The following is a 27,031-nucleotide window of genomic DNA, read 5'->3' as shown; positions in this document are numbered from 1 at the left end:
AACCATAGGTAGGAACCACCTGATACTAACGCTGCCCTCATCAGGCTACCTGGAGACACTAGCCTAGGAACCATAGGTAGGAACCACCTGATACTAACGCTGCCCTCATCAGGCTACCTGGAGACACTAGCCTAGGAACCATAGGTAGGAACCACCTGATACTAACGCTGCCCTCATCAGGCTACCTGGAGACACTAGCCTAGGAACCATAGGTAGATACCACCTGATACTAACGCTGCCCTCATCAGGCTACCTGGAGACACTAGCCTAGGAACCATAGGTAGGAACCACCTGATACTAACGCTGCCCTCATCAGGCTACCTGGAGACACTAGCCTAGGAACCATAGGTAAGAACCACCTGATACTAACGCTGTCCTCATCAGCCTACCTGGAGAGACTAGCCTAGGAACCATAGGTAGGAACCACCTGATACTAACGCTGCCCTCATCAGGCTACCTGGAGACACTAGCCTAGGAACCATAGGTAGGAACCACCTGATACTAACGCTGCCCTCATCAGGCTACCTGGAGACACTAGCCTAGGAACCATAGGTAGGAACCACCTGATACTAACGCTGCCCTCATCAGGCTACCTGGAGACACTAGCCTAGGAACCATAGGTAGGAACCACCTGATACTAACGCTGCCCTCATCAGGCTACCTGGAGACACTAGCCTAGGAACCATAGGTAGGAACCACCTGATACTAACGCTGCCCTCATCAGGCTACCTGGAGACACTAGCCTAGGAACCATAGGTAGGAACCACCTGATACTAACGCTGCCCTCATCAGGCTACCTGGAGACACTAGCCTAGGAACCATAGGTAGGAACCACCTGATACTAACGCTGCCCTCATCAGGCTACCTGGAGACACTAGCCTAGGAACCATAGGTAGGAACCACCTGATACTAACGCTGCCCTCATCAGGCTACCTGGAGACACTAGCCTAGGAACCATAGGTAGGAACCACCTGATACTAACGCTCCCCTCATCAGGCTACCTGGAGACACTAGCCTAGGAACCATAGGTAGGAACCACCTGATACTAACGCTGCCCTCATCAGGCTACCTGGAGACACTAGCCTAGGAACCATAGGTAGGAACCACCTGATACTAACGCTGCCCTCATCAGGCTACCTGGAGACACTAGCCTAGGAACCATAGGTAGGAACCACCTGATACTAACGCTGCCCTCATCAGGCTACCTGGAGACACTAGCCTAGGAACCATAGGTAGGAACCACCTGATACTAACGCCGCCCTCATCAGGCTACCTGGAGACACTAGCCTAGGAACCATAGGTAGGAACCACCTGATACTAACGCTGCCCTCATCAGGCTACCTGGAGACACTAGCCTAGGAACCATAGGTAGGAACCACCTGATACTAACGCTGCCCTCATCAGGCTACCTGGAGACACTAGCCTAGGAACCATAGGTAGGAACCACCTGATACTAACGCTGCCCTCATCAGGCTACCTGGAGACACTAGCCTAGGAACCATAGGTAAGAACCACCTGATACTAACGCTGCCCTCATCAGGCTACCTGGAGACACTAGCCTAGGAACCATAGGTAGGAACCACCTGATACTAACGCTGCCCTCATCAGGCTACCTGGAGACACTAGCCTAGGAACCATAGGTAGGAACCACCTGATACTAACGCTGCCCTCATCAGGCTACCTGGAGACACTAGCCTAGGAACCATAGGTAGGAACCACCTGATACTAACGCTGCCCTCATCAGGCTACCTGGAGAGACTAGCCTAGGAACCATAGGTAGGAACCACCTGATACTAACGCTGCCCTCATCAGGCTACCTGGAGACACTAGCCTAGGAACCATAGGTAGGAACCACCTGATACTAACGCTGCCCTCATCAGGCTACCTGGAGACACTAGCCTAGGAACCATAGGTAGGAACCACCTGATACTAACGCTGCCCTCATCAGGCTACCTGGAGACACTAGCCTAGGAACCATAGGTAGGAACCACCTGATACTAACGCTGCCCTCATCAGGCTACCTGGAGACACTAGCCTAGGAACCATAGGTAGGAACCACCTGATACTAACGCTGCCCTCATCAGGCTACCTGGAGACACTAGCCTAGGAACCATAGGTAAGAACCACCTGATACTAACGCTGCCCTCATCAGCCTACCTGGAGAGACTAGCCTAGGAACCATAGGTAGGAACCACCTGATACTAACGCTGCCCTCATCAGGCTACCTGGAGACACTAGCCTAGGAACCATAGGTAGGAACCACCTGATACTAACGCTGCCCTCATCAGGCTACCTGGAGACACTAGCCTAGGAACCATAGGTAGGAACCACCTGATACTAACGCAGCCCTCATCAGGCTACCTGGAGACACTAGCCTAGGAACCATAGGTAGGAACCACCTGATACTAACGCCGCCCTCATCAGGCTACCTGGAGACACTAGCCTAGGAACCATAGGTAGGAACCACCTGATACTAACGCAGCCCTCATCAGGCTACCTGGAGACACTAGCCTAGGAACCATAGGTAGGAACCACCTGATACTAACGCCGCCCTCATCAGGCTACCTGGAGACACTAGCCTAGGAACCATAGGTAGGAACCACCTGATGCTAACGCCGCCCTCATCAGGCTACCTGGAGACACTAGCCTAGGAACCATAGGTAGGAACCACCTGATACTAACGCTGCCCTCATCAGGCTACCTGGAGACACTAGCCTAGGAACCATAGGTAGGAACCACCTGATACTAACGCTGCCCTCATCAGGCTACCTGGAGACACTAGCCTAGGAACCATAGGTAGGAACCACCTGATACTAACGCTGCCCTCATCAGGCTACCTGGAGACACTAGCCTAGGAACCATAGGTAGGAACCACCTGATACTAACGCTGCCCTCATCAGGCTACCTGGAGACACTAGCCTAGGAACCATAGGTAGGAACCACCTGATACTAACGCTGCCCTCATCAGGCTACCTGGAGACACTAGCCTAGGAACCATAGGTAGGAACCACCTGATACTAACGCTGCCCTCATCAGGCTACCTGGAGACACTAGCCTAGGAACCATAGGTAGGAACCACCTGATACTAACGCTGCCCTCATCAGGCTACCTGGAGACACTAGCCTAGGAACCATAGGTAGGAACCCCCTGATACTAACGCTGCCCTCATCAGGCTACCTGGAGACACTAGCCTAGGAACCATAGGTAGGAACCACCTGATACTAACGCTGCCCTCATCAGGCTACCTGGAGACACTAGCCTAGGAACCATAGGTAGGAACCACCTGATACTAACGCTGCCCTCATCAGGCTACCTGGAGACACTAGCCTAGGAACCATAGGTAGGAACCACCTGATACTAACGCTGCCCTCATCAGGCTACCTGGAGACACTAGCCTAGGAACCATAGGTAGGAACCACCTGATACTAACGCTGCCCTCATCAGGCTACCTGGAGACACTAGCCTAGGAACCATAGGTAGGAACCACCTGATGAGGCCAGGAGACCCTGATTGCTTCTAGAGAGAAAACTGGACTTTTTATTAGTTGTTAAATTAATATTTTTAATCAAAGTTTTCAAATTATCACAGAAAATAAATGTTTTTAGTTATTTCAAGATTTTCCAAAAGTAAAAACAATCCAGTGGACTTTGTTTCCATGTTTCCAGGAAGCTTTTCCAATTCAAGATGTCAGGAATAGTGTGGAGTTCCAGGCTCCATAGCTGGACCAAAAACCAAAGCTTCGCTTTAGGTTAGAAAACATTCAGATAGAACCAGAAGAACGGCCCCGCCCCTCAGGATGGGCCGTCTGTGAGTTAGTCTGCAATGAAAGGGGGGGTCGTTAGGTGAGGTCCTTTGTCCTCTACACCTAATGGACAAAGTACCTGCTGTCCCCATCCTAATGCAGGGGACAAAACGTCTCTCCTGTTCATCCAGGCCAGTAATCACCGCTAATGACCCCCCTTCATAGACGGTTAGCTGGTGTTACAGGCTAACCAACCCAACCCCCACCACCCCCCCACCCCCCCCCCACCCCCCCACCCCGCGGACCTGTTCTGGGATGACTGACGATCCTCACCAGCTTATATGTAAATAATTCAGACTCATTGAATCACAGGATTAACTCCTTCCCTTTTAGATTTAAAGGCTGCAATTTAAAAGTTGAATCTGTATTTAAGTAGTTTAATCAGATTTAAAACTTTTAAGGCTTTATGATCTTTATTTGCATTAGTTCCTTCCTCTAACCTCCAACATTACGTCTTTCTCCTGTGTTTGTCTTTCCAGACCTCCTGCAGGTTGGAAAAGAGGAGGATTTCTCTGAGCAGCAGCTCTGGAAACAGGAGAGGAATTCCAGTTTGGACCAAGAGGAACCAGAACCTCTGCAGATGAAAGAAGAGCAGCTAAAGCCAGAAGATCCCTGGACTAAAGAGGAAACCATGGAGCTCCCCATCAGTGAGCAGGAGGAGCAGCAGGAGGCTGGAGGTTAGAGATGAACTGATTCAGGCTTTTTAAGGCCGATCTTTAACTCCAGTCTAACTGATCCCTGATGAGTGTTCGTCTGTCGGGTCGTAGACCTCCTCCTCTCTCAGGGTCCCTAAAGCATCACTAGAACAAATCAGAGCAAACATCAGCAACAGGAAGATCCTGCTGAATCCATTCAGTTTATATCTGCCAAATATCCGCTCATATTCAGAAATTAAATCACATTTTTCTGTCAGATTTCTTTATCATAGAAAACGTTTAATAATGTTCAGGATCAGGTTAATGTTCCACAGTTAAAATAAAATAAAATGAGGTTGCTAAGTGAAAACTATTACATCCATCACACATTAAAAATGCATTTTTCACAGTTTTTATTTATGGATGTAATGTAGCCTCAAAATGCTAACCTGTCCATACGGCGTTTTGCGTGAATAGAGACTACATGATATGCGGTGAGACGGATGAGCTTTTCTGCAGTGCTGCTGTTAGAAAAATTATTCCAGTTGTTTTCATATCAGTGTTTTTAATGACCGTAAAAAACTTCAACCTTCAAATGCATTTCATTGATAAAAACATCTAAACATTAAAGCTTGGTGGTCCTCCATCGCTGCCGTCTTCCTCTCTCACTATTAACGCCGTGTGTGACTCCAAGCTTTCACCGTCAGATTAACAGATTTCATTTAGTATTTTGTGTTTTACTTTGTAACCGCGCCTCTCTTCCTGTCAGACCCAGGAAATTGCTGCTGAATTGTTGCGCAGTCTCACTAAAACAGACCTGGTCTCTATCTCAGAGCTACGCTGCCCCCTGCAGGAAACCCTCCCCATTGACTGTCAATCAGCACTAAACACCAACACCTCTGAGGCACCATTTTAGACTTAGACTTAGACTTCTTTATTTGTCATTTTTTATGCAGAGAGTGCATACAGAACGAAATTGCGTTACATACAGCTTATGAACGTTGCATTGATATTTCAAATGGCACAAGTTATACAAAAATACAAAAAGTGCAGCAGTGGTCAAAGTGTGAACAGTGCAGAGGATAAGAGACAGTGTGCAAGTTGCAGTGGTTCAGTGCAAATAGGCATTTGTGCAAAAAATGCGTTATTGAAAATAGAAATGAGATGAACACTTAAAAGGCTAAAAGTTAAACGTTCAGCAGCATTGATGCCCGATAATGTGCAATAGGTGCAGAGTTCGATTTCTGTTGGATCGGACATAAAATCGGATTGGCTGTTTTATGGCCTGTAGGCGGAGCCATAAGCTGTCCCCTTGGGAAGGAGATTTCTGTGGTCTCTGATGTAAAGATGCCTACTGATGCGAGAAGAACAGGATTTAAACCAGTTATTGACCAGAAGGTGTTAACTGATCAGCAGCGTCTAAAGCTGCACTAAAGTCCACTGATAGCAGCACTGCGGCTCTTCTACAGTCTGCACTGATGCCACTGATGGTCTCCGTGCGGTGCTGATGGTGCTGATGCCCCTGAGGGTCTCCGTATCGTGCTGATGGTGCTGATGCCCCTGAGGGTCTCCGTATCGTGCTGATGGTGCTGATGCCCCTGAGGGTCTCCGTATCGTGCTGATGGTGCTGATGCCCCTGAGGGTCTCTGTGCGGTGCTGATGGTGCTGATGCCCCTGAGGGTCTCCGTGCAGTGCTGATGGTGCTGATGCCCCTGAGGGTCTCTGTGCGGTGCTGATGGTGCTGATGCCACTGAGGGTCTCTGTGCGGTGCTGATGGTGCTGATGCCACTGAGGGTCTCCATGCGGTGCTGATGGTGCTGATGCCCCTGAGGGTCTCTGTGCGGTGCTGATGGTGCTGATGCCACTGAGGGTCTCCATGCGGTGCTGATGGTGCTGATGCCCCTGAGGGTCTCTGTGCGGTGCTGATGGTGCTGATGCCACTGAGGGTCTCCATGCGGTGCTGATGGTGCTGATGCCCCTGAGGGTCTCCGTATCGTGCTGATGGTGCTGATGCCCCTGAGGGTCTCCGTATCGTGCTGATGGTGCTGATGCCCCTGAGGGTCTCTGTGCGGTGCTGATGGTGCTGATGCCTCTGAGGGTCTCTGTGCGGTGCTGATGGTGCTGATGCCCCTGAGGGTCTCCGTGCAGTGCTGATGGTGCTGATGCCCCTGAGGGTCTCTGTGCGGTGCTGATGGTGCTGATGCCCCTGAGGGTCTCTGTGCAGTGCTGATGGTGCTGATGCCCCTGAGGGTCTCCGTGCGGTGCTGATGGTGCTGATGCCCCTGAGGGTCTCTGTGCGGTGCTGATGGTGCTGATGCCCCTGAGGGTCTCCGTGTGGTGCTGATGGTGCTGATGCCCCTGAGGGTCTCCGTGCGGTGCTGATGGTGCTGATGCCCCTGAGGGTCTCCGTGCGGTGCTGATGGTGCTGATGCCTCTGAGGGTCTCTGTGCGGTGCTGATGGTGCTGATGCCCCTGAGGGTCTCCGTGCGGTGCTGATGCCCCTGAGGGTCTCCGTGCGGTGCTGATGGTGCTGATGCCCCTGAGGGTCTCCGTGTGGTGCTGATGGTGCTGATGCCCCTGAGGGTCTCCGTGTGGTGCTGATGGTGCTGATGCCCCTGAGGGTCTCCGTGCGGTGCTGATGGTGCTGATGCCCCTGAGGGTCTCCGTGCGGTGCTGATGGTGCTGATGCCCCTGAGGGTCTCTGTGCGTTGCTGATGGTGCTGATGCCCCTGAGGGTCTCCGTGCAGTGCTGATGGTGCTGATGCCCCTGAGGGTCTCCGTGCAGTGCTGATGGTGCTGATGCCTCTGAGGGTCTCCGTGCGGTGCTGATGCCTCTGAGGGTCTGTGTGCGGTGCTGATGCCACTGAGGGTCTCTGTGCGGTGCTGATGCCACTGAGGGTCTCCGTGCAGTGCTGATGGTGCTGATGCCCCTGAGGGTCTCCGTGCGGTGCTGATGGTGCTGATGCCCCTGAGGGTCTCCGTGCGGTGCTGATGGTGCTGATGCCCCTGAGGGTCTCCGTGCAGTGCTGATGGTGCTGATGCCCCTGAGGGTCTCCGTGCGGTGCTGATGGTGCTGATGCCCCTGAGGGTCTACGTGCAGTGCTGATGGTGCTGATGCCTCTGAGGGTCTGTGTGTGGTGCTGATGTCACTGAGGGTCTCCGTGCGGTGCTGATGGTGCTGATGCCTCTGAGGGTCTGTGTGCGGTGCTGATGGTGCTGATGCCTCTGAGGGTCTCCGTGCGGTGCTGATGGTGCTGATGCCTCTGAGGGTCTCTGTGCGGTGCTGATGGTGCTGATGCCCCTGAGGGTCTCCGTGCAGTGCTGATGGTGCTGATGCCCCTGAGGGTCTCCGTGCAGTGCTGATGGTGCTGATGCCTCTGAGGGTCTCCGTGCGGTGCTGATGGTGCTGATGCCCCTGAGGGTTTACGTGCAGTGCTGATGGTGCTGATGCCTCTGAGGGTCTCCGTGCGGTGCTGATGCCTCTGAGGGTCTCCGTGCAGTGCTGATGCCCCTGAGGGTCTGTGTGCGGTGCTGATGCCACTGAGGGTCTCCGTGCAGTGCTGATGGTGCTGATGCCTCTGAGGGTCTCCGTGCGGTGCTGATGCCTCTGAGGGTCTGTGTGCGGTGCTGATGCCTCTGAGGGTCTCCGTGCGGTGCTGATGCCTCTGAGGGTCTGTGTGCGGTGCTGATGCCACTGAGGGTCTCCGTGCGGTGCTGATGCCTCTGAGGGTCTGTGTGCGGTGCTGATGCCTCTGAGGGTCTGTGTGCGGTGCTGATGCCACTGAGGGTCTCCGTGCAGTGCTGATGGTGCTGATGCCCCTGAGGGTCTCCGTGCGGTGCTGATGGTGCTGATGCCCCTGAGGTTCTCTGTGCGGTGCTGATGGTGCTGATGCCCCTGAGGGTCTCCGTGCAGTGCTGATGGTGCTGATGCCTCTGAGGGTCTCCGTGCAGTGCTGATGGTGCTGATGCCTCTGAGGGTCTCCGTGCAGTGCTGATGGTGCTGATGCCTCTGAGGGTCTCCGTGCAGTGCTGATGGTGCTGATGCCTCTGAGGGTCTCCGTGCAGTGCTGATGGTGCTGATGCCTCTGAGGGTCTCCGTGCGGTGCTGATGGTGCTGATGCCACTGAGGGTCTCCGTGCGGTGCTGATGGTGCTGATGCCTCTGAGGGTCTCTGTGCGGTGCTGATGGTGCTGATGCCTCTGAGGGTCTCCGTGCAGTGCTGATGGTGCTGATGCCTCTGAGGGTCTCCGTGCAGTGCTGATGGTGCTGATGCCTCTGAGGGTCTCCGTGCAGTGCTGATGGTGCTGATGCCTCTGAGGGTCTCCGTGCGGTGCTGATGGTGCTGATGCCTCTGAGGGTCTCCGTGCGGTGCTGATGGTGCTGATGCCACTGAGGGTCTCCGTGCAGTGCTGATGGTGCTGATGCCCCTGAGGGTCTCCGTGCGGTGCTGATGGTGCTGATGCCTCTGAGGGTCTCCGTGCAGTGCTGATGGTGCTGATGCCTCTGAGGGTCTCCGTGCGGTGCTGATGGTGCTGATGCCCCTGAGGGTTTACGTGCAGTGCTGATGGTGCTGATGCCTCTGAGGGTCTCCGTGCGGTGCTGATGCCTCTGAGGGTCTCCGTGCAGTGCTGATGGTGCTGATGCCTCTGAGGGTCTCCGTGCGGTGCTGATGCCACTGAGGGTCTCCGTGCAGTGCTGATGGTGCTGATGCCCCTGAGGGTCTCCGTGCAGTGCTGATGGTGCTGATGCCTCTGAGGGTCTCCGTGCGGTGCTGATGGTGCTGATGCCCCTGAGGGTTTACGTGCAGTGCTGATGGTGCTGATGCCTCTGAGGGTCTCCGTGCGGTGCTGATGCCTCTGAGGGTCTCCGTGCAGTGCTGATGCCCCTGAGGGTCTGTGTGCGGTGCTGATGCCACTGAGGGTCTCCGTGCAGTGCTGATGGTGCTGATGCCTCTGAGGGTCTCCGTGCGGTGCTGATGCCTCTGAGGGTCTGTGTGCGGTGCTGATGCCTCTGAGGGTCTCCGTGCGGTGCTGATGCCTCTGAGGGTCTGTGTGCGGTGCTGATGCCACTGAGGGTCTCCGTGCGGTGCTGATGCCTCTGAGGGTCTGTGTGCGGTGCTGATGCCTCTGAGGGTCTGTGTGCGGTGCTGATGCCACTGAGGGTCTCCGTGCAGTGCTGATGGTGCTGATGCCCCTGAGGGTCTCCGTGCGGTGCTGATGGTGCTGATGCCCCTGAGGGTCTCTGTGCGGTGCTGATGGTGCTGATGCCCCTGAGGGTCTCCGTGCAGTGCTGATGGTGCTGATGCCTCTGAGGGTCTCCGTGCGGTGCTGATGGTGCTGATGCCTCTGAGGGTCTCCGTGCAGTGCTGATGGTGCTGATGCCTCTGAGGGTCTCCGTGCAGTGCTGATGGTGCTGATGCCTCTGAGGGTCTCCGTGCAGTGCTGATGGTGCTGATGCCTCTGAGGGTCTCCGTGCGGTGCTGATGGTGCTGATGCCACTGAGGGTCTCCGTGCGGTGCTGATGGTGCTGATGCCTCTGAGGGTCTCCGTGCGGTGCTGATGGTGCTGATGCCTCTGAGGGTCTCTGTGCGGTGCTGATGGTGCTGATGCCTCTGAGGGTCTCCGTGCAGTGCTGATGGTGCTGATGCCTCTGAGGGTCTCCGTGCAGTGCTGATGGTGCTGATGCCTCTGAGGGTCTCCGTGCAGTGCTGATGGTGCTGATGCCTCTGAGGGTCTCCGTGCAGTGCTGATGGTGCTGATGCCTCTGAGGGTCTCCGTGCGGTGCTGATGGTGCTGATGCCACTGAGGGTCTCCGTGCGGTGCTGATGGTGCTGATGCCTCTGAGGGTCTCCGTGCGGCGCTGATGCCCCTGAGGGTCTCCGTGCGGTGCTGATGCCCCTGAGGGTCTCCGTGCGGTGCTGATGATGCTGATGCCCCTGAGGGTCTCCGTGCGGCGCTGATGCCCCTGAGGGTCTCCGTGCGGCGCTGATGCCCCTGAGGGTCTCCGTGCGGTGCTAATGCCCCTGAGGGTCTCCGTGCCGTGGCCAGCCCTGAAGGCTGACCTGCAGGCGTCTTTGTTATAAAGGTTTTATTTGGAGGAATCCAGCTGGTTTCAGGGCAGGTTTCAGATCAGCCTGTAGTTCTGCAGTAGCAGCCTGCTCTGGAAGAATTGCTTCAAAATCATTTTGTTCCAAATTCAATGAATCATCCGAGTTAAATTACCAAAACATTCTTTATGAAAGCTGTGGTTAAAACATCCAGACAGGCGGAGGAAGATCTTAACTGGTCTACGATTCCATCAAAGTCTTGCTGTGCAAAATGATATCCTGCAGATAATGAATAACTGATTAACTAGTTAATTATTTAACTTATTCAAAATCAATTTAGTGTTCTTAGTTGAATAATTATAGCTTTAATCTGCTTACTAACCAGGGATTGGAGTTTCACCTCTGGAGGGTTCCTGGACCGGCTGTTAAAGTCCAGGTCTCCACCATCTAGTGACCCAGGCTGGGTTATCAGCAGAGCTATTCATTATCAATAAACAACCTTTTATCTCTGTTTATTCACACCAAAAAAAGGGGATGGATCTGACCTGAGCATAGGCGGATCTACTGGGGTGGCATAGGGGGGCAAATGCCCCCCTAAATGACAGCCTTGCCACCCCAGCTGCCACCCCAGTTGGCGGTAGGGGTGGTGAGGCTTATAAATTATGGATAATTTGAGAATTACGACCGCTAATTTCCAATGTCGGACTGCAGTGAATGCAGCACAAGATGACAGAGAGCGACTGAGACTGATTGTTTTGAAAACCGAATGGGGCAAAGCGAGGGAGCCAGGGGTGATGGGGAGAGGAGACACGGGATGAAACAGGTAAAAACTGATTAACTATCTATGGAGAAATGAAATCATAATGAAAGCACAATGTTGCTAGCATAGCTGCAATGCTGATTTACAGATGAATAAAATCAGGTTGCAGAACGTTATTTCTCTAACTATGATGTTAGTTAGGCCTGACGTCTCAGGCTCATTAAGACATATTTGCGGTCAACTATGACAGAAAAGAGACGATCAAGTTTGGTTGAACTCAAATCAAAACGCAAAAAGACATTGGATCTAGATAAAGTTGTGAAGCGTTTTGCTGAGCAACATAGAAATCACTGCATTCAGCTGTTATAGTCATGTTAACTTTATGTTATGATCTCTGGTGAACCTTTACAGAGCTGCTACATTTTGTTTTGGCACCTGAGAAAATCTGATATTTCCTTTAATAAAACCAAAAGTGTTAAAAGTTAAAATGTGATACTGGTGTGAATCCTGCTTAATATGAAGCAGTGTTGTTGTTTCTTTTTTTGTATAAATAATATGAAACTATCCAGAAATGACCCGTATGAACCTACTCACAAGCAAAATGTATTTTTATGTTGCTTCTTTTCAGATTTGTGGAGATTTTGATGTAACAAACAGAACCCGCCTTTTTGTTGATTTGTTGATACAGCAGTATGGAGGACCAACTCTGCCATATTTAAAAATAAATACAGAAATAAATAAATGCTCAATAAATAAATAAGCATACAATTAATTGCCACCAAAAATACAAACAACAAATAAATGTAAGTAGAAATTAAATTTTACAGCTAGTCATAAAGGTATATAACTCTTTTAATTGGCTTCTTTATTTCTTTGCCTTTTTAATATTTACTGTAGGAGCAGATTATGAATTTCTGTATTCCAAATGGTTTGGGTCACATGATCTGTCAGCTGTCTACATAAGTATGATCCGGTGTTGATGAGGACAGGTGTGTTCCACCCGAAAGGGGGAAACAGTTTTTGACCGCAACGCAACGCAAAGCAATACTACCGATACAGAAGTGAGAGCTATGCGGATCGCAGAAACAATGTATGCGGTGTTATTGTCAACATTGCCGAGTCATGGAAATAAATGGATTACCTGCACTAACATCAAGGACGGCTCTCATTTCAATTAAGCGGCTAAGTAATCGGCGTGTCAACTTTACCCTGGTGTACCACCTCAGGGGCTTAAAGCTTTGGCTTAGCCTCTATACAAAAGTCAAAAACTGTTTATGAAAAGAACTGATCGTGGAGAAGGAACTTTAGATGGCGTTTGTCTACGACGAGGGACGCAGATGGAGCCTGTGTGTTGGGAACGGAGCGTCAGCTGATTGGCATCAGCTCATCTGCAGCCTGGGGTGACGTCGGACAGGATCGGCGTTCAGGAGGACACCTGGGATTTCCTCGTTGCTGGATTTGAAATGCACGCATCAAATAGGTATGTGTAGCGCTACAATTAGTAAGATGGCCATCTGAATCTAAATCTAAACGTGTGCACACATAATGGCATAAATCCAATGCATTGGTTGCTGAAGTGGAGGAACTTTGTATCAATTAACTGGTTGCAATCTATTGACTGACGGACTTTTATTATGGAGGATTGCATAGCGGACGTGGATTTACCAGCAGGTGCTAGTGCGCCATCTACTGCTGACAAACAGGACTTTCTGACCAGCAGTTGTGACACACAAATGGGCAAACGAGTGGTTAAACTTTCTGCTAAAGCAATTGCCAATCGGTTAGATCGGTTGCAAGCTGATAGAAAGGCTAATCTAAATAAAGCTAGCAATTTAAAGGAAAAGATACAAGAGTTGATGCAAAATGGTTTGGTATCAGAAGTTCGAACGTTTCTTGATGGTTACATTGACTTGTGTGTTGAAATAAGATGCATACATGATTCATTAATGAATTTATTGCCGGTTGAGGAGAAAGAAAAACATGAAATATGGTTTAAAGCAAAAATGTTGTTCACTGATGAATTTGCTGAAAAGGTGAAAAGGTGGGTTAAATCAAAAGAAGATGATGAACTTAAAAATGAAAGTGTTGGTCATTTAAATATTGGTGCTGATATTAATCATGATGGGTTGGATAACGATGATATTAGGCCTAATGATAGTGTTTCTAATGTGTGTAAACATTATAGTAAAAGTGTTACCAGCAATCGGTCAAGTACAACTTCCTCTGCACAAATAAAAGCTGCAGCAGAGCGCGCTGCACTGGTTGCAAGAATGGCTGTTTTGAAGGAACGTCATGCACTGGAGGAACAGGAGCAACTGATAAAAAGGAAAAAAGAACAGCTTGAGCTAGAAACTGAGCTAGCTGCGTCTACTGCAAAGTTGGCAGTTTTGCAGGCTTCTGATGAACAGTGTCTTTCCCGTGCACCAACTGACGGAATGAACTCTTATTTTGAAAGGCAAAAAATGAAACTCACATCAGATAAAACTCTTAATGCCATGGCAAAGGATTATTATCCTGCAGCATGCAAAGTGATGCAGCAAAGAAATGCAGTACCAACACCAACCAAACTGGAAACAATGGATGTGCGACCAAAACGGACTGAAATGAAAAGTTCTGTGAGCAAGCAGCATTTTGATGCACATGATCAAATGGACTTTAAAAAATCATATGTTTTACAACATGATGTAAAAACGTCTTGTGAAAATCAAACCAGACAAAGAATAAGTCATCAAACCGATCAAGTTCAAAATGGAGATGTTGTCACTATTGTGCATAAGCAAAATGAAATAACTGCTGCACTTGTGCATCAACAGCGTCTACTGTCTTTACCACCACGAGACATTCCAGTGTTTGAAGGAGATCCATTTCAATATAAAGCTTTCATTAAAGCGTTTGAACATGGAGTGGAAAACAAAGCCAGTAAAGCTGACTGTATTATTTGGAGCAATTCACTGCAGGACAGCCTAAGGAACTGGTCCGCAGCTGCCAACATATGGATCCTGAACGTGGCTACATTGTAGCAAAAGGTCTTCTGCTGGACCATTTTGGAAATGAATACAAAATAGCAACTGCTTATATAAACAAAGCTCTGAACTGGCCATCAATAAAATCAGAGGATGTTAAAGCTCTACAAGCTTATGCTTTGTTTCTACGAGGATGTTGCAATGTGATAGAAGAACTTCATTATATGCAGGAGTTGGATATGCCAAATAACATGAAAATGGTCCTTTCCAAGCTCCCATACAAACTCAGAGAGAGATGGAGAGCTGTTGCTCATGATATTTTGGAATCATATGACCACAGAGCTCATTTTATTGATCTGGTTGTATTTCTGGAGAAACATGTGAGGATCCTGTCTGATCCAATTTTTGGTGACATTGAAGTGTATGGACCACAACATACAGCTGGCCTGAGGTCTTCCAGCAGCTTCAAGCTACAGTCAAGGATCAGAAGTAAAGGGAGTAGTTTTTCTACCACAGCAACATCAGTGGATTATTCTGAAGATGGATCAAAGACACAAAAGCCATACTGTCATTGTTGTTCATGTGCTCACCTTATAAATAAATGCCAACAGTTCAAAAACAAGAAACACAGAGAGAAAATCCATCTTTTGAAGGACAAAGGGATTTGTTTTGGATGCTTGTGTACTGGTCACATCAGCAGAGATTGTAATAAACGTTTAATCTGTGAAATTTGTGATCAACTACACCCAACTGTGTTGCATATTCCAAAGGCAAATTCTGAGCCTGAACCAATAAAAGAGCCAACAGGAGTTAAACCATCAACTCTTCCCCAGACATGTGGACATACAGGGTCCGGAAAGAGTCGCTGTATTCTGTCAATCATTCCAGTGCAAGTAAAGTCAGCCAAGGGAGTGAATGTCCTACAGACATACGCTCTTTTAGATCCTGGTAGTACAGCTACATTTTGTTCAGAACAGCTTATGCAAAGATTAAACATCACAGGGAAAAGGACTAACTTTCTCTTAAAAACAATGGGGCAGGAAAAGGTTGTTACTGCTTATTCATTGTCTGGCATTGAGGTATCAGGGTTGAATGGAAACAACTTTTATCCTCTGCCAGAAGTCCTTACGCAGAAGCAAATGCCAGTCACTTCAGATAATATTGTTACTGCTGCAGAAATAGAAAGATGGCCCTATTTGTCAAAGGTTCAAATCCCCACCATAAAGGCCAATGTTGACTTGTTGATAGGAACCAACGCTCCCAAGATATTAGAGCCTTGGGAAGTGGTCAACAGTTGTGGAGAGGGCCCATATGCTCTAAGGACAGTGTTGGGCTGGGTGATAAATGGTCCATTGAATGAAGATGGAAATAACAGCAGCACTGAAGTGAAGCCGCGTTCTGCTCTAGTGAACAAGATCTCTGTATCTAACTTGGAGTTCCTGCTCAACAATCAGTATGACCATGACTTCAATGAAAAAACCTCAGAGAAAAGTGAAATGTCAAGAGAAGACATTCGTTTTATGGAAATCATGGAATCCTCTTCAACTTTACAGGATAAGAAATATTGTCTTAAACTGCCCTTTAAGAACACAGATGCTATGCTACCAAATAGCTACTCTGTAGCCAAGCAGAGGATACTTGGATTAAGAAGGAGGTTTATAAATGACTCTCGACTTCATGAGGAATATTCAAGTTGCCTCCAGGATGTCATTAAAAAGGGTTATGCCGAGCAAGTACCAGATCAACAGTTGAAAGGTACAGTTGGGAAAGTATGGTACATTCCTCACCATGGTGTTTTTCACCCAAAAAAAGGTTCGTTAAGAGTGGTGTTTGATTGTGGAGCCACTTATCAAGGAACATCATTAAATAAAGAACTGCTACAAGGACCGAACCTTACCAGCTCCTTGCTTGGAGTACTCCTTCACTTCAGGCAGGAGACTGTAGCATTTATGGGTGACATTCAGGCCATGTTCCATCAGGTGAAGGTTGCAGAACAAGACAGAGACTTTCTGCGCTTTCTCTGGTGGCCAGAAGGAGACATCAGCAGAGAACTGAAAGTCTACAGAATGACTGTGCACTTGTTTGGAGCCGTTTCCTCTCCAAGTTGCGCTAGCTATGCGCTAAAGAAAACTGCAGATGACAACAAAGATGATTTTTCTGATCAAGCTGTTCTTGCTGTCAAGCAAAACTTTTATGTTGATGACTGCCTGATGAGTTTGGGTTCAGAGGAAGAGGCCATAAAAATGGTGAATGAACTAAATGCTCTCTGTAAAAGAGGTGGATTTCAGTTGGAGAAATGGATCAGTAACAGTCGAGCAGTGTTGCAGTCTATCCCAGAAGAACACTGGGCAAAGGATTTAAAAGAGCTCAATTTGGATCGCGATGACCTCCCAGCTGAAAGAGCTTTAGGTCTACTGTGGTGTGTTGAGTCAGACTCCTTCAGATTTAAGATGGAGATGAAACGTCAGTCTCCAACTAGACGTGGCATGCTGTCCATCACCAGTTCAGTATACGATCCTTTGGGTTTTCTGTCTCCAGCCATCCTACCTGCTAAGATGATGCAGCAAGAGCTCTGTAGGAGGAGCTGTGGATGGGATGATGTCATCCCACTGGATATTTTAAAACGGTGGGAACAGTGGTTGCAGGAGGTCAAGTTACTGGCTTCATTCAAAGTAGCAAGATGTATGAAACCAAAAGATTTTGGGAACCTCAAATACTGCCAGTTACATCATTTCGCTGATGCCAGTAAAGATGGCTATGGAACTGTAACATACATCCGGTTGAAAGACAACAAGGATCATATTAATGTAGCTTTCTTACTAGGAAAGGCCAGAGTAGCGCCTTTAAAAACTGTGACGATCCCAAGACTGGAACTTACAGCCGCAGTTTTGGCTGCCAGAGTGGACGTGATGCTAAAGGCAGAGCTTCAAATGCAGCTGGATGAATCTGTGTTTTGGACGGACAGTACATCAGTTCTGAAATACATCAACAATGAGGATAAACGTTTCCAAACCTTTGTGGCAAATCGGATCTCAACAATAAGAGAGATTTCAAGCCCTTCCCAATGGAGGCATGTTGGTTCCAATGACAACCCAGCCGATGCTGCATCAAGGGGAATCAAACCGACCCGTTTTCTGACTAACCACATTTGGATTGAGGGCCCCAGCTTTCTTTGGAAGCCTGAGGGATTCTGGCCAGAGAATCCTGTTGATAACAAGATGGACTCCAATGATCCAGAGCTCAAAAGGGATGCTCTTGTGAACTGTGCTGTCACTGATTCAATTAAGCCCACTGATTTTCTTATTAACTACTTTTCCGAATGGAGGAAACTCAAGATTTCTGTTGCCTGGTTTCTCAGACTGAAAACCCATTTGTTGCAGCTCATTCGACAAACAGCTCATTTGAAAGACCCTGATCTTAATAATGGGCAAGTGAAAGGAAAAAAGGCTGCAGTGACATCAAAGGGCAACGCCTTAAAGCCCAAGGATCTGTTGGAAGCTGAGTTGGCCATTGTACGCTATTGTCAGCAGCAGAGGTTCGAAAATGAAATTTCCTGCTTGCTGTCCAAGACTGGAACAGTAAGCAAACAGAGTTCCATCTATAAACTGGACCCTATGTTGGATAATGGGCTGTTGAGAGTTGGAGGAAGGTTAAGTAAAGGAGCAATGCCCATGGAAGAAAAACACCCTCTTATTCTCTCTAAAGATCAGCATATCTCCAGGCTCATTCTTAAACATATTCATCAGTTGTTGGGACACAGTGGACGAAACCATACTCTGTCAACTCTTAGGAGGAAATATTGGATCACCAATGCAAATGCAGCAGTGAGAAAAATCATATCTGAATGCCGCAATTGCAGACGTTTTAATGGGAGAGCTTTGGAGCAGAAGATGGCGGATCTTCCAAAAGAGAGACTTGTTCCTGATTTGCCTCCATTTACAAATGTTGGAGTGGATTATTTTGGACCTGTTGAAATCAAGCAAGGCAGAAAACAATGCAAACGATATGGTGTGATATTCACCTGTATGACGAGCAGAGCAATACACTTGGAAGTAGCAAACTCCCTCGAAACAGATGCCTGCATTAATGCAATACGTCGTTTTATCAGCAGAGGGGGTCAAGCTGTTCACATCAGGTCGGACAATGGGACAAATTTTGTTGGAGCCGAACGGGAGTTGAGGCAAGCTCTCGCTTCATTGGATCATAAACGGATTCAAGATGCTCTTACGCCATCTGGAGTTGAATGGAGTTTCAATCCACCAGCAGGATCCCATCATGGTGGAGTCTGGGAACGTATGATACGCCTTGTTAGGCGCATCCTCAACTCCGTTTTAAGACAGCAACGATTGGATGACGATGGACTTCATACTGTTATGTGTGAAATAGAGGCCATATTGAATGATCGTCCAATAACAAGGCTATCAGATGAGCCAAATGACTTGGAACCTCTCACACCAAATCATCTACTGCTACTAAAAGGAAAACCTGCCTTACCACCTGGGCTGTTTGAACCGTCAGATATGTATGTGAAGCGTCGTTGGAGACAAGTTCAATACATCTCAGATTTATTTTGGAAACGCTGGATCAAGGAGTATTTGCCCCTATTGCAAGAAAGACAGAAGTGGAATCAACAGAAGCAAAATTTGAAATCTGGAGATGTCGTCGTCATCATGGATTCATCTGCCCCACATGGCTCCTGGCCTCTTGCTAAAGTAATATCGGTTTTTTCTGATAAAAAAGGCATGGTGCGATCTGTAAAACTGCAGACAAAGAACAATATCATTGAAAGACCTATTACCAAACTTTGTTTGATACAGGGGGTGTAAATCAACAGTTATGTATTCATTTGCTCCTATTGTTATTGCATATAATTGTTACGTCTGCCTGCCATAACAATTAGGGGCCGGTGTGTAGGAGCAGATTATGAATTTCTGTATTCCAAATGGTTTGGGTCACATGATCTGTCAGCTGTCTATATAAGTATGATCCGGTGTTGATGAGGACAGGTGTGTTCCACCCGAAAGGGGGAAACAGTTTTTGACCGCAACGCAACGCAAAGCAATACTACCGATACAGAAGTGAGAGCTATGCGGATCGCAGAAACAATGTATGCGGTGTTATTGTCAACATTGCCGAGTCATGGAAATAAATGGATTACCTGCACTAACATCAAGGACGGCTCTCATTTCAATTAAGCGGCTAAGTAATCGGCGTGTCAACTTTACCCTGGTGTACCACCTCAGGGGCTTAAAGCTTTGGCTTAGCCTCTATATTTACCTTATTTATTTTTTTGTCATTTATTATCTTCAACTTCATTTTTTAATTACTTATATTTTTAAGTATTTATTTATGTGCATGTTATCATATTTTTGTCTGTTTTATTCTTCCTTTGTATTTTTTTACCCTAGTTATTTCTTCGCCGCTATTTCTTTCTGCCTGCCCTTTTCACATTTCTGCCTGCCATTATAATATAATATCTAATTACATTTATTTGTTGATTGTATTTTTGGTGGCAATTAATTGTATGTTTATTTATTGAGCATTTATTTATTTCTGTATTTATTTTTAAATATGGCGGAGTTGGTCCTCCATATACAGCTCTACCTACAGCAGATCTACATGCATGAAATGTCCCTTTCATGTTTCTATAACTGCTGTATGTAGTTACTGAGGAACAAATGGGGTAAATGTGTGTTCAGAGTAAACAATACATGGATGTCTGGTACCTTGTTCGGGTGCCTTGACCCATTTATTTCTACTGTGTAGTTCTGCTCACTTTAGTACAGCTCAGTCCATAGATCTATGATGGGGAACTTTTTCTTTCTATAGTTTCTTCTTGGTCAAATGCTGCAAAGCTGCCTCTCTGACAGTCAATCTCACACATCTGCACCTCAGCACCTGTGTCTTACCTTAATACCTGTGATAAAGCCCCTCTAGAAGTAGTGTTATCATTCTTCTATCTCCTATTAAGTGAGATCACATTGTACGATGTATTATTAATGATGTATTATTAATATGAACTGTTTCACATGAAACGCTATTACTGTACATATTATTCTCACCAAACTGTGATAACTGTGATTAAATTCAGTGTAAACAAATGCCATATGTTGCCACCCCTAAAAAATTCCTGCCCCCCTCGCCACCCCATAAATATTTGTCTAGATCCGCCCCTGGAAATGAGTGATAAACCATCCGTATATAGAGGGCTGGGTACCGAACTTCGGTTCTTTTATGGTACCGACTGAAATGCTTCGGTTCTACAGAGTATCAAACATGCCTCGTCTTTCGGTACCAAGTTTCGGTGATTGGCTGTGACACTTAACGTGATTGCGTCATCCAGGAAAAATCCACAGGTGGTCCCGCCTACAGCCAGGGTTCATGTGTATCTGTTGTGAACTGGTTGCAGCGTCGTGGAACCCCTTTAAAATGCCCCCCAGGTCAAAAGTGCGGCTTCACTTTATTAAGACTGATGCTAATAGTGCGAAATGCAATACATCGTGCACGGAAACAATTTTAGAGCAGAAAGTTGCTCGGTGTTTGACTGCAAGAAGAGCGGACCACAGCCGGCGCCACCATCCTCCTCTCAGCAGCCCGTGGGCGGAGCAAAGCCAGAGCGGAGTGAATCATGCTGCTTTCAAACTGGACGCAGCAGGAGCAGCAAAATCACGTCTGCTGCTTCCTTTTTGCTGCTTCTACCAGCTTCTGATGCGCGGCTGAAGCAGCTTTGCTGCTCTGGCTGCGCGGTCGAAAAGTAGCTCTGACGCGCGTTGGGCGGAGCTACTCTATCCTTTCTCTGCCTTGCAGCTATATTTGCTGTGATCAGTGGGAATAAAGTAGTTTTGTTATCTTTTTAAGTGAGAAAATCCACCTGAAAACTTAATCAGTGCAGTCAGTTCATCCTGCCTTCCAATATTTCTGTGGGAGCCGCTCAGACCCCCCCATCCCAGCGGGTCGCTGTCAGTAGGATCCCATTCAACGGGCTCGTTTGTCTCCTGAGAAAGCAGACATGTTCATTTTTCTAAAGGAAAACTGCTGAGTAAAAAGGTCCTCACAATGTAACAGTGAATATTAGACACTGACTTGTTTGCAGCTGTTCTTCTTCACTGAAAAAAAAAGAGGAAAAATGTAAACGGAAAAATCAGCTTAAAATAAAACTCAAGATTTGTACGTTATTATGTTGTGTAATTTTCTTTTTCTTCGAATTGATATTATAAAACTGGTATCGAAAAAAGTATCGTTCAGGAACCGGTACCCAGCCCTACGTATATATGAATCACAAACCACTACCAGTTAGTAGAATGTTATTTATTCTAATAATTCAGGATCTAACATCTATCCAAACACTACATGCTATTAGAACATAAAGGCGTGGTAGATTTAATGACTAGTTTTAAGAAACAAAAAGAATCAAACCCTAAGAGTCCATTTAACTGGCGTCTGAGATTGTCCAGGATAGGCCAGATGTTAATACTCTCAATAATGTCTGTTAGAACAGCAGCAGGTGTGATGATAACAGTGCAATTAAAACAACATAAATACATTCAGCTTCAAATGGCTAAAATGCATTAACAGCAGCAGCAGAAGCTCATTCAGCAAACAGGGAGGGGGGTCAGAGTGTAACAATAGATTGTTTTCAACCACGTTCACTATGAACTAACCTTAGAGCAGAGAAGGAAAGAAAAGAAGGAATGTCTCCCTCAGCTTTCCCAGCATCATATTTCAGCCATTAGAGCAGATTTCTTCTAACCAGCACAGCTTAAACATCAGCATCAGATCAACATTTCTCTCTTTCACCCGACAGCTGCACCTCATTAAAGCGTCAAATGGAAAAGTGGATGGGTTTTACTTTGAGACTAGCAGCCCGGGGAAGGAGGGGGGGGTTAGATCAGTCTGATGCTGCAGCAGAGGACCTTGATGGGCTTTTAAAAAGCCAGGAAGGATTCTTACGGCTATGGAGGGCAAAGGCATCCTCCTGCAGATAGGCGGCGAAACCCAAGGAAACAGACCGATTTCCTTTCCGCTCTTGGATTTAAACCTGAATGACGTAGGGATATTTCCTGTTGGGATTCCAGCATTCCTTTAGTTTTGCACAAAAAATAGTTAGAAAGTTAGAAAATGACTATATTGTGTTGTGGGTTCCTCAATAAACACATGGGTACTTGAAGGGGGCGGGGTTTATCTAATCAACCTGGAAACTCGTATTACAGGCGTACACAACTGTGTTCATACTGCACTATACATCTGTATGTTCAACACTAGGCTGTTATATAAAGCACATGCGCCACCTATCTAGCTCAGAGGGCATTACATCATTCAGGATGACCATTCAGCTGTTTAGATCATTAAAATCTTTTTTTTCCGTTATCTTCTGCAGGCCAGTTAGTTCTACGTCAGCCTGAACACCTAAATTCATCCAATCATATATCAACGGTCATCTGTCAATCAAATGTTTTCGGTCATAGCATCTTGATTCATATGTCGCAGCTAATATACGCAACGGTTGAAACCAGAATCCTTTCCTTTCCCATTGAGTTGCGTCCCAGTGTTCACGGGGATGGACGTCTGTGTCTTCGGCAGGCGTAGAGCTAACAGAACTGGCAGCGTTGCGAGGCAAGGGCTCAAACATGTACGGCTGGAAGCCTTCTACACCAAACCAAGCTTCTGCCGCCCTGGCGTCCTCTTCCACAACATCTTCGTCCCCGCTTTCCTCCTCTAAATAAAAAATGGATGACGGAGGAGACTCATCCACGACCTCCGACACTAAACTCTCCTCCTCTTGCATGTTTCCGCTGTCCATAGCGTTCCTTGACAGCGTCGTTTCTAAGTCACCAATTTAGTGCTACTTGGTCCCAATGGAATTTCCCATTGGGAACCTGCTAGCACTAAGATGCTAACTGGTTAGCATGATGCTTCCCACAAACCAGCCACAACCAAACCTGCTTGCGAACCTTCCGCCACAACAATCCCGCCCCCTTGATAATCGACCAATCACATTCACTTTATTCACTGGTGTAAAGTTGGGCACCAATCAGGAGAATTCAGAAATGTAACGGTTGGAACAGCCGCTTCTCTACGACTTTAAGCTTCCTCAGTGGACGTGTTTCCCTTTAGTCATATACAAAAAAACAATTTAAGGTCAGATCGACATACGCTTCAAAAAACACCAAAAAGTAAGTAAATAGTTATTTTTTGTAAAGGACTAAAGGTATACATGCCTGCTGAGGCAGTTTTCATTCTGAACTAAAGGGATTGACTATGGGTATGCTGGTCTGACCACCAGCCATTAACTGACTGTATGGACCATTAGATGTGTCAGAAAATGATTTCCAATCAATGATTTTCTAATGGACCCTCATCTTGCTCTGTTAACTGAAACCTGGCTGCCTGAATGTCAGGATGCTCCTGTAATGGTGCTATATGCAGCGCAGCTGCAGCTCCGTGGGAGCTAACTGGATGAAGAGGTGGAGGAGGGGCCACCCCGCTCCCGAGATCAGTGGTTCATCTGATGTTCAGTGTTTGCTGGAAAAAGTCAAATAAATAGAGATTGATGGATTTCATTCAGTGGGCATTTTATTTAACTTTGCAAAGTAAACAGAGAAGAAGACACCAGCAGCCCTGTCTCTCAGCGTGGAGCTCAGCCCTGCAGAAACGTTACCCAAAACACAGACAGTGATGGAATAATCCCTGAGAAACAGTCTGGATGTTATGAGAAGTATTTATTTTCTAGAATAGATTCTCTCTCTTAGACCCGTCTGCCTTGCAGCTCTGAGGTCTGAATGAATAAAACTCAGAGTTATAAACGTGTAGATAATGATCAGTCTCTGTTCATGGATCTCATCAGCCAGGTCTCTCACAGACTGTGCTTCTGTTGTCCTGTTCTTTACATTTATTCATTGCTCTGTTCTCGTGACGGAGATGATTTCATCTCAGAACTCCTTCCATCTTCTCTTTACTCCACCTTTGACCATGTCTTTTCCAGTAATGAACCAGGTGCAGAGTTTTGTGGGTCTTGTGACTCATCAAAGGTTCGGCAGGTGAAAATGCACCTTAATAAAGCTAAATACGGGTCAGAGTTACCATCTGCTGCTTTCTGCTTTAGAACATGAACTCCTTTCTCTGCTTTTCCATTCAGCTTCATGATGTTACCTGCTTCAAATCTCCCGTTCTGCAAACTTCTGCTGTTCTCTGTAACTTAACCATGGTCCACTGTCAGTCACCATAATGCCCTGCAAAGATTGGTTTAGCACGCGCTATGACCCAGTTAATGACCTCATAGCTAACAGAGGCAGCCCCAAAGAGTCAGAATAATAATCACTAAATAGTCTTTACCTTTAAAATGAAACCAATCCATTCCCACCTCCAGCCATGCTGATGCTGGAATATCAGATATTATCAATGGTTCTTTGCTCTCTTTCTTTCTAAATGTCTGACATGTTTCACATTTGCTTATTAGACCCCGAGTGTCTTCATTCAGTCCAGGAGAGGAAACTGATTGTCCAGCTCGTCTTCTCCATTCCTCAGTGCTGAGGTGACCCTAATGTGGGAGCTGTCTGTCTGTGCAACACTGCTAATTTGTTAAATAACTTCTGTATATATATCTATATATACACACACCCCCATGGGTGTGTGTGTGTGTGTAGCGCTAGCCTGGGCTAGCTACTCCTTCCTACCAGAAAAGTTCAGCAGTAGAAGCTGGTTTTCAAAGTACTTCTGGACACTTGGAGTAAGTTGGTGAATTGACCAAAAGGAGAGAGCCTGAGAAGCACCAAGGAACAACAACCAAAACAGGAAGTGATGTCATTCGCCTTAGCAGCCAATGGCAGCCTTGAAAAGATGCACAAGCAATGCCTCCAGTGATTCCAGCCAAGCTAATAAACAGGATTAAAATGAACATGTTTGGTTTTCTCTGCATGGCTCCTTCTCTGTATTTCAATCACTGGAAGCTTCTTGGATTGGCTCATCCACTCTGGTTCCTCTGCTATCATTTGCTTAGACGTTTCTATATAAAACTAAATCATTTATACAATAAATCAAAGGATGTTATGCTTTAGTAATATAAAGTCTTTCTCCTGTGTTTGTCTTTCCAGACCTCCTGCAGGTTGGAAAAGAGGAGGATTTCTCTGAGCAGCAGCTCTGGAAACAGGAGAGGAATTCCAGTTTGGACCAAGAGGAACCAGAACCTCTGCAGATGAAAGAAGAGCAGCTAAAGCCAGAAGATCCCTGGACTAAAGAGGAAACCATGGAGCTCCCCATCACTGAGCAGGAGGAGCAGCTGCTTCTCAAGCAGGAGGATGGAGACGTGGAAGAGAAACCGTTCCCATGTCTGACTTATGGAGAAAGCTTTCTAAAAAAAGGCCTTTTGATGGTTTATGTGAAAAGTCACTCAGGTGGGAAGATTTATGAATGTCTGACCTGTGGGAAAAGCTTTCACTATGAATCTATTCTTGACAGACACATCAGAACTCACACAGGAGAGAAGCCCTTCTCCTGTTCCATTTGTAACAAAACTTTTTCTCAGAAATGTAGTTTGTCTTATCACATGAGAAACCACACGGATGAAAGGCATTACTTCTGTAAAATCTGTGGAAAAACGTTAAAGGGAAGAAATCATTTCAACGAACACATGAGAACTCACACAAAGGAGAAGATCTATGAATGCCTTTCCTGCGGGAAAGGATTCACTAATAAATACAATCTGGTTCATCACATCAGATCTCACACAGGGGAGAAGCCGTTCTCCTGCACCGTTTGTGGCAGAAGTTTTTCCAAAAAAGCTAAATTGAATTCTCACTTGACCACTCACTCGGATGAAAGACCCTTTTCCTGTGAGAGCTGTGGGAAAACCTTCAAAAGAAGAACCTTTTTAAACAGACACATGGTAATTCACACGGGGGAGAAGCCTTTTAAATGTTTGTACTGTGGAATAAGCTTTATTAGCAAATCTGATTTTAATAAACACATCAGTGTTCACACAGACGGGAGGCCGTTCTCCTGCACCGTTTGTGGAAAAGGTTTCGCTCAGAAAGGTCATTTGAATGAACACATTAAAACTCACTCAGACGAAAGACCTTTTTCTTGTATGATCTGTGGAAATTCCTTTAAAATAAAAGCTTTACTGAATAAACACCTGAAAACTCACACAGGTGAGAGGCCTTTCAAATGTCCGTCTTGTGGAAAAAGCTTCACTCATAAAGCTAACCTTGATCGACATGCCAGAATCCACACCGGTGAGAAGCCGTTTGCCTGCACGCTCTGTGGGAAAAGTTTCACTCAGAAATCTGGTTTGGCTGAACATATGACGACTCACTCAGATGAAAGGCCTTTCTCCTGTAACACCTGTGGGAACAGGTTCAAAACAAGAGCTTCATTCAGCAAACACACGAGGAACCACGCAAAGAAAAACTCTTCCCAGTGGAGAGAGATTCAGTAATACGTCTCTTCTTCAGATTGGTGAGAAGCTGTTCTGGAGCTTCCTTCTCCAGGCGTCACATGTTGAATGAATCCGATCAAATTAGAGATCCAGGTTGTTCCAATGCCTGGGCTGAGCGTATCGCTGACATCGGAAACCGATCGGACTCAAATGTTGAACCGTTTACTTTGTGCCTTGATATGTAACATTTATTTGTGTTTTTTTTTAGAGATTTTCTTTTAGGTTCTTATTGTATTTTTATAGTATGTACGTTTAGGAATAACGATCTGAATTCCAATGGATTGGATCTCTGTTCCCATTCGCTCAGGAACAATCAGAAAATGAAAGATCTTGATGTAAATGCTGAATGATGGATCATTTAAAGCTACGGTGTGTCATTTAAAGCTACGTGT

At 46.8% G+C, this 27,031-nt stretch overlaps 1 protein-coding gene across 1 annotated transcript in view; it reads left to right on the top strand.

Moving 5' to 3' along the window:
• Positions 1-27,031, top strand: part of LOC119776812 (gastrula zinc finger protein XlCGF57.1-like) — a 30,136-nt gene extending 3,105 nt beyond the window's left edge. The window contains exons 2-3 of the mRNA XM_038275430.1: positions 4,282-4,457; positions 25,473-27,031. Coding sequence (XP_038131358.1) covers positions 4,282-4,457; positions 25,473-26,639 — 1,343 coding nt within the window. The 3' untranslated portion in view covers positions 26,640-27,031. The remainder of the gene's footprint in view (positions 1-4,281; positions 4,458-25,472) is intronic.

This window comes from Cyprinodon tularosa, unplaced genomic scaffold (assembly GCF_016077235.1).
Source record: "Cyprinodon tularosa strain WSP-4 unplaced genomic scaffold, ASM1607723v1 ctg958, whole genome shotgun sequence".
In the NCBI taxonomy this organism is placed as follows: domain Eukaryota; kingdom Metazoa; phylum Chordata; class Actinopteri; order Cyprinodontiformes; family Cyprinodontidae; genus Cyprinodon; species Cyprinodon tularosa.
Note: the sequence above shows the minus strand (reverse complement) of the source record. Positions and strands in the feature narration are given on the sequence as shown.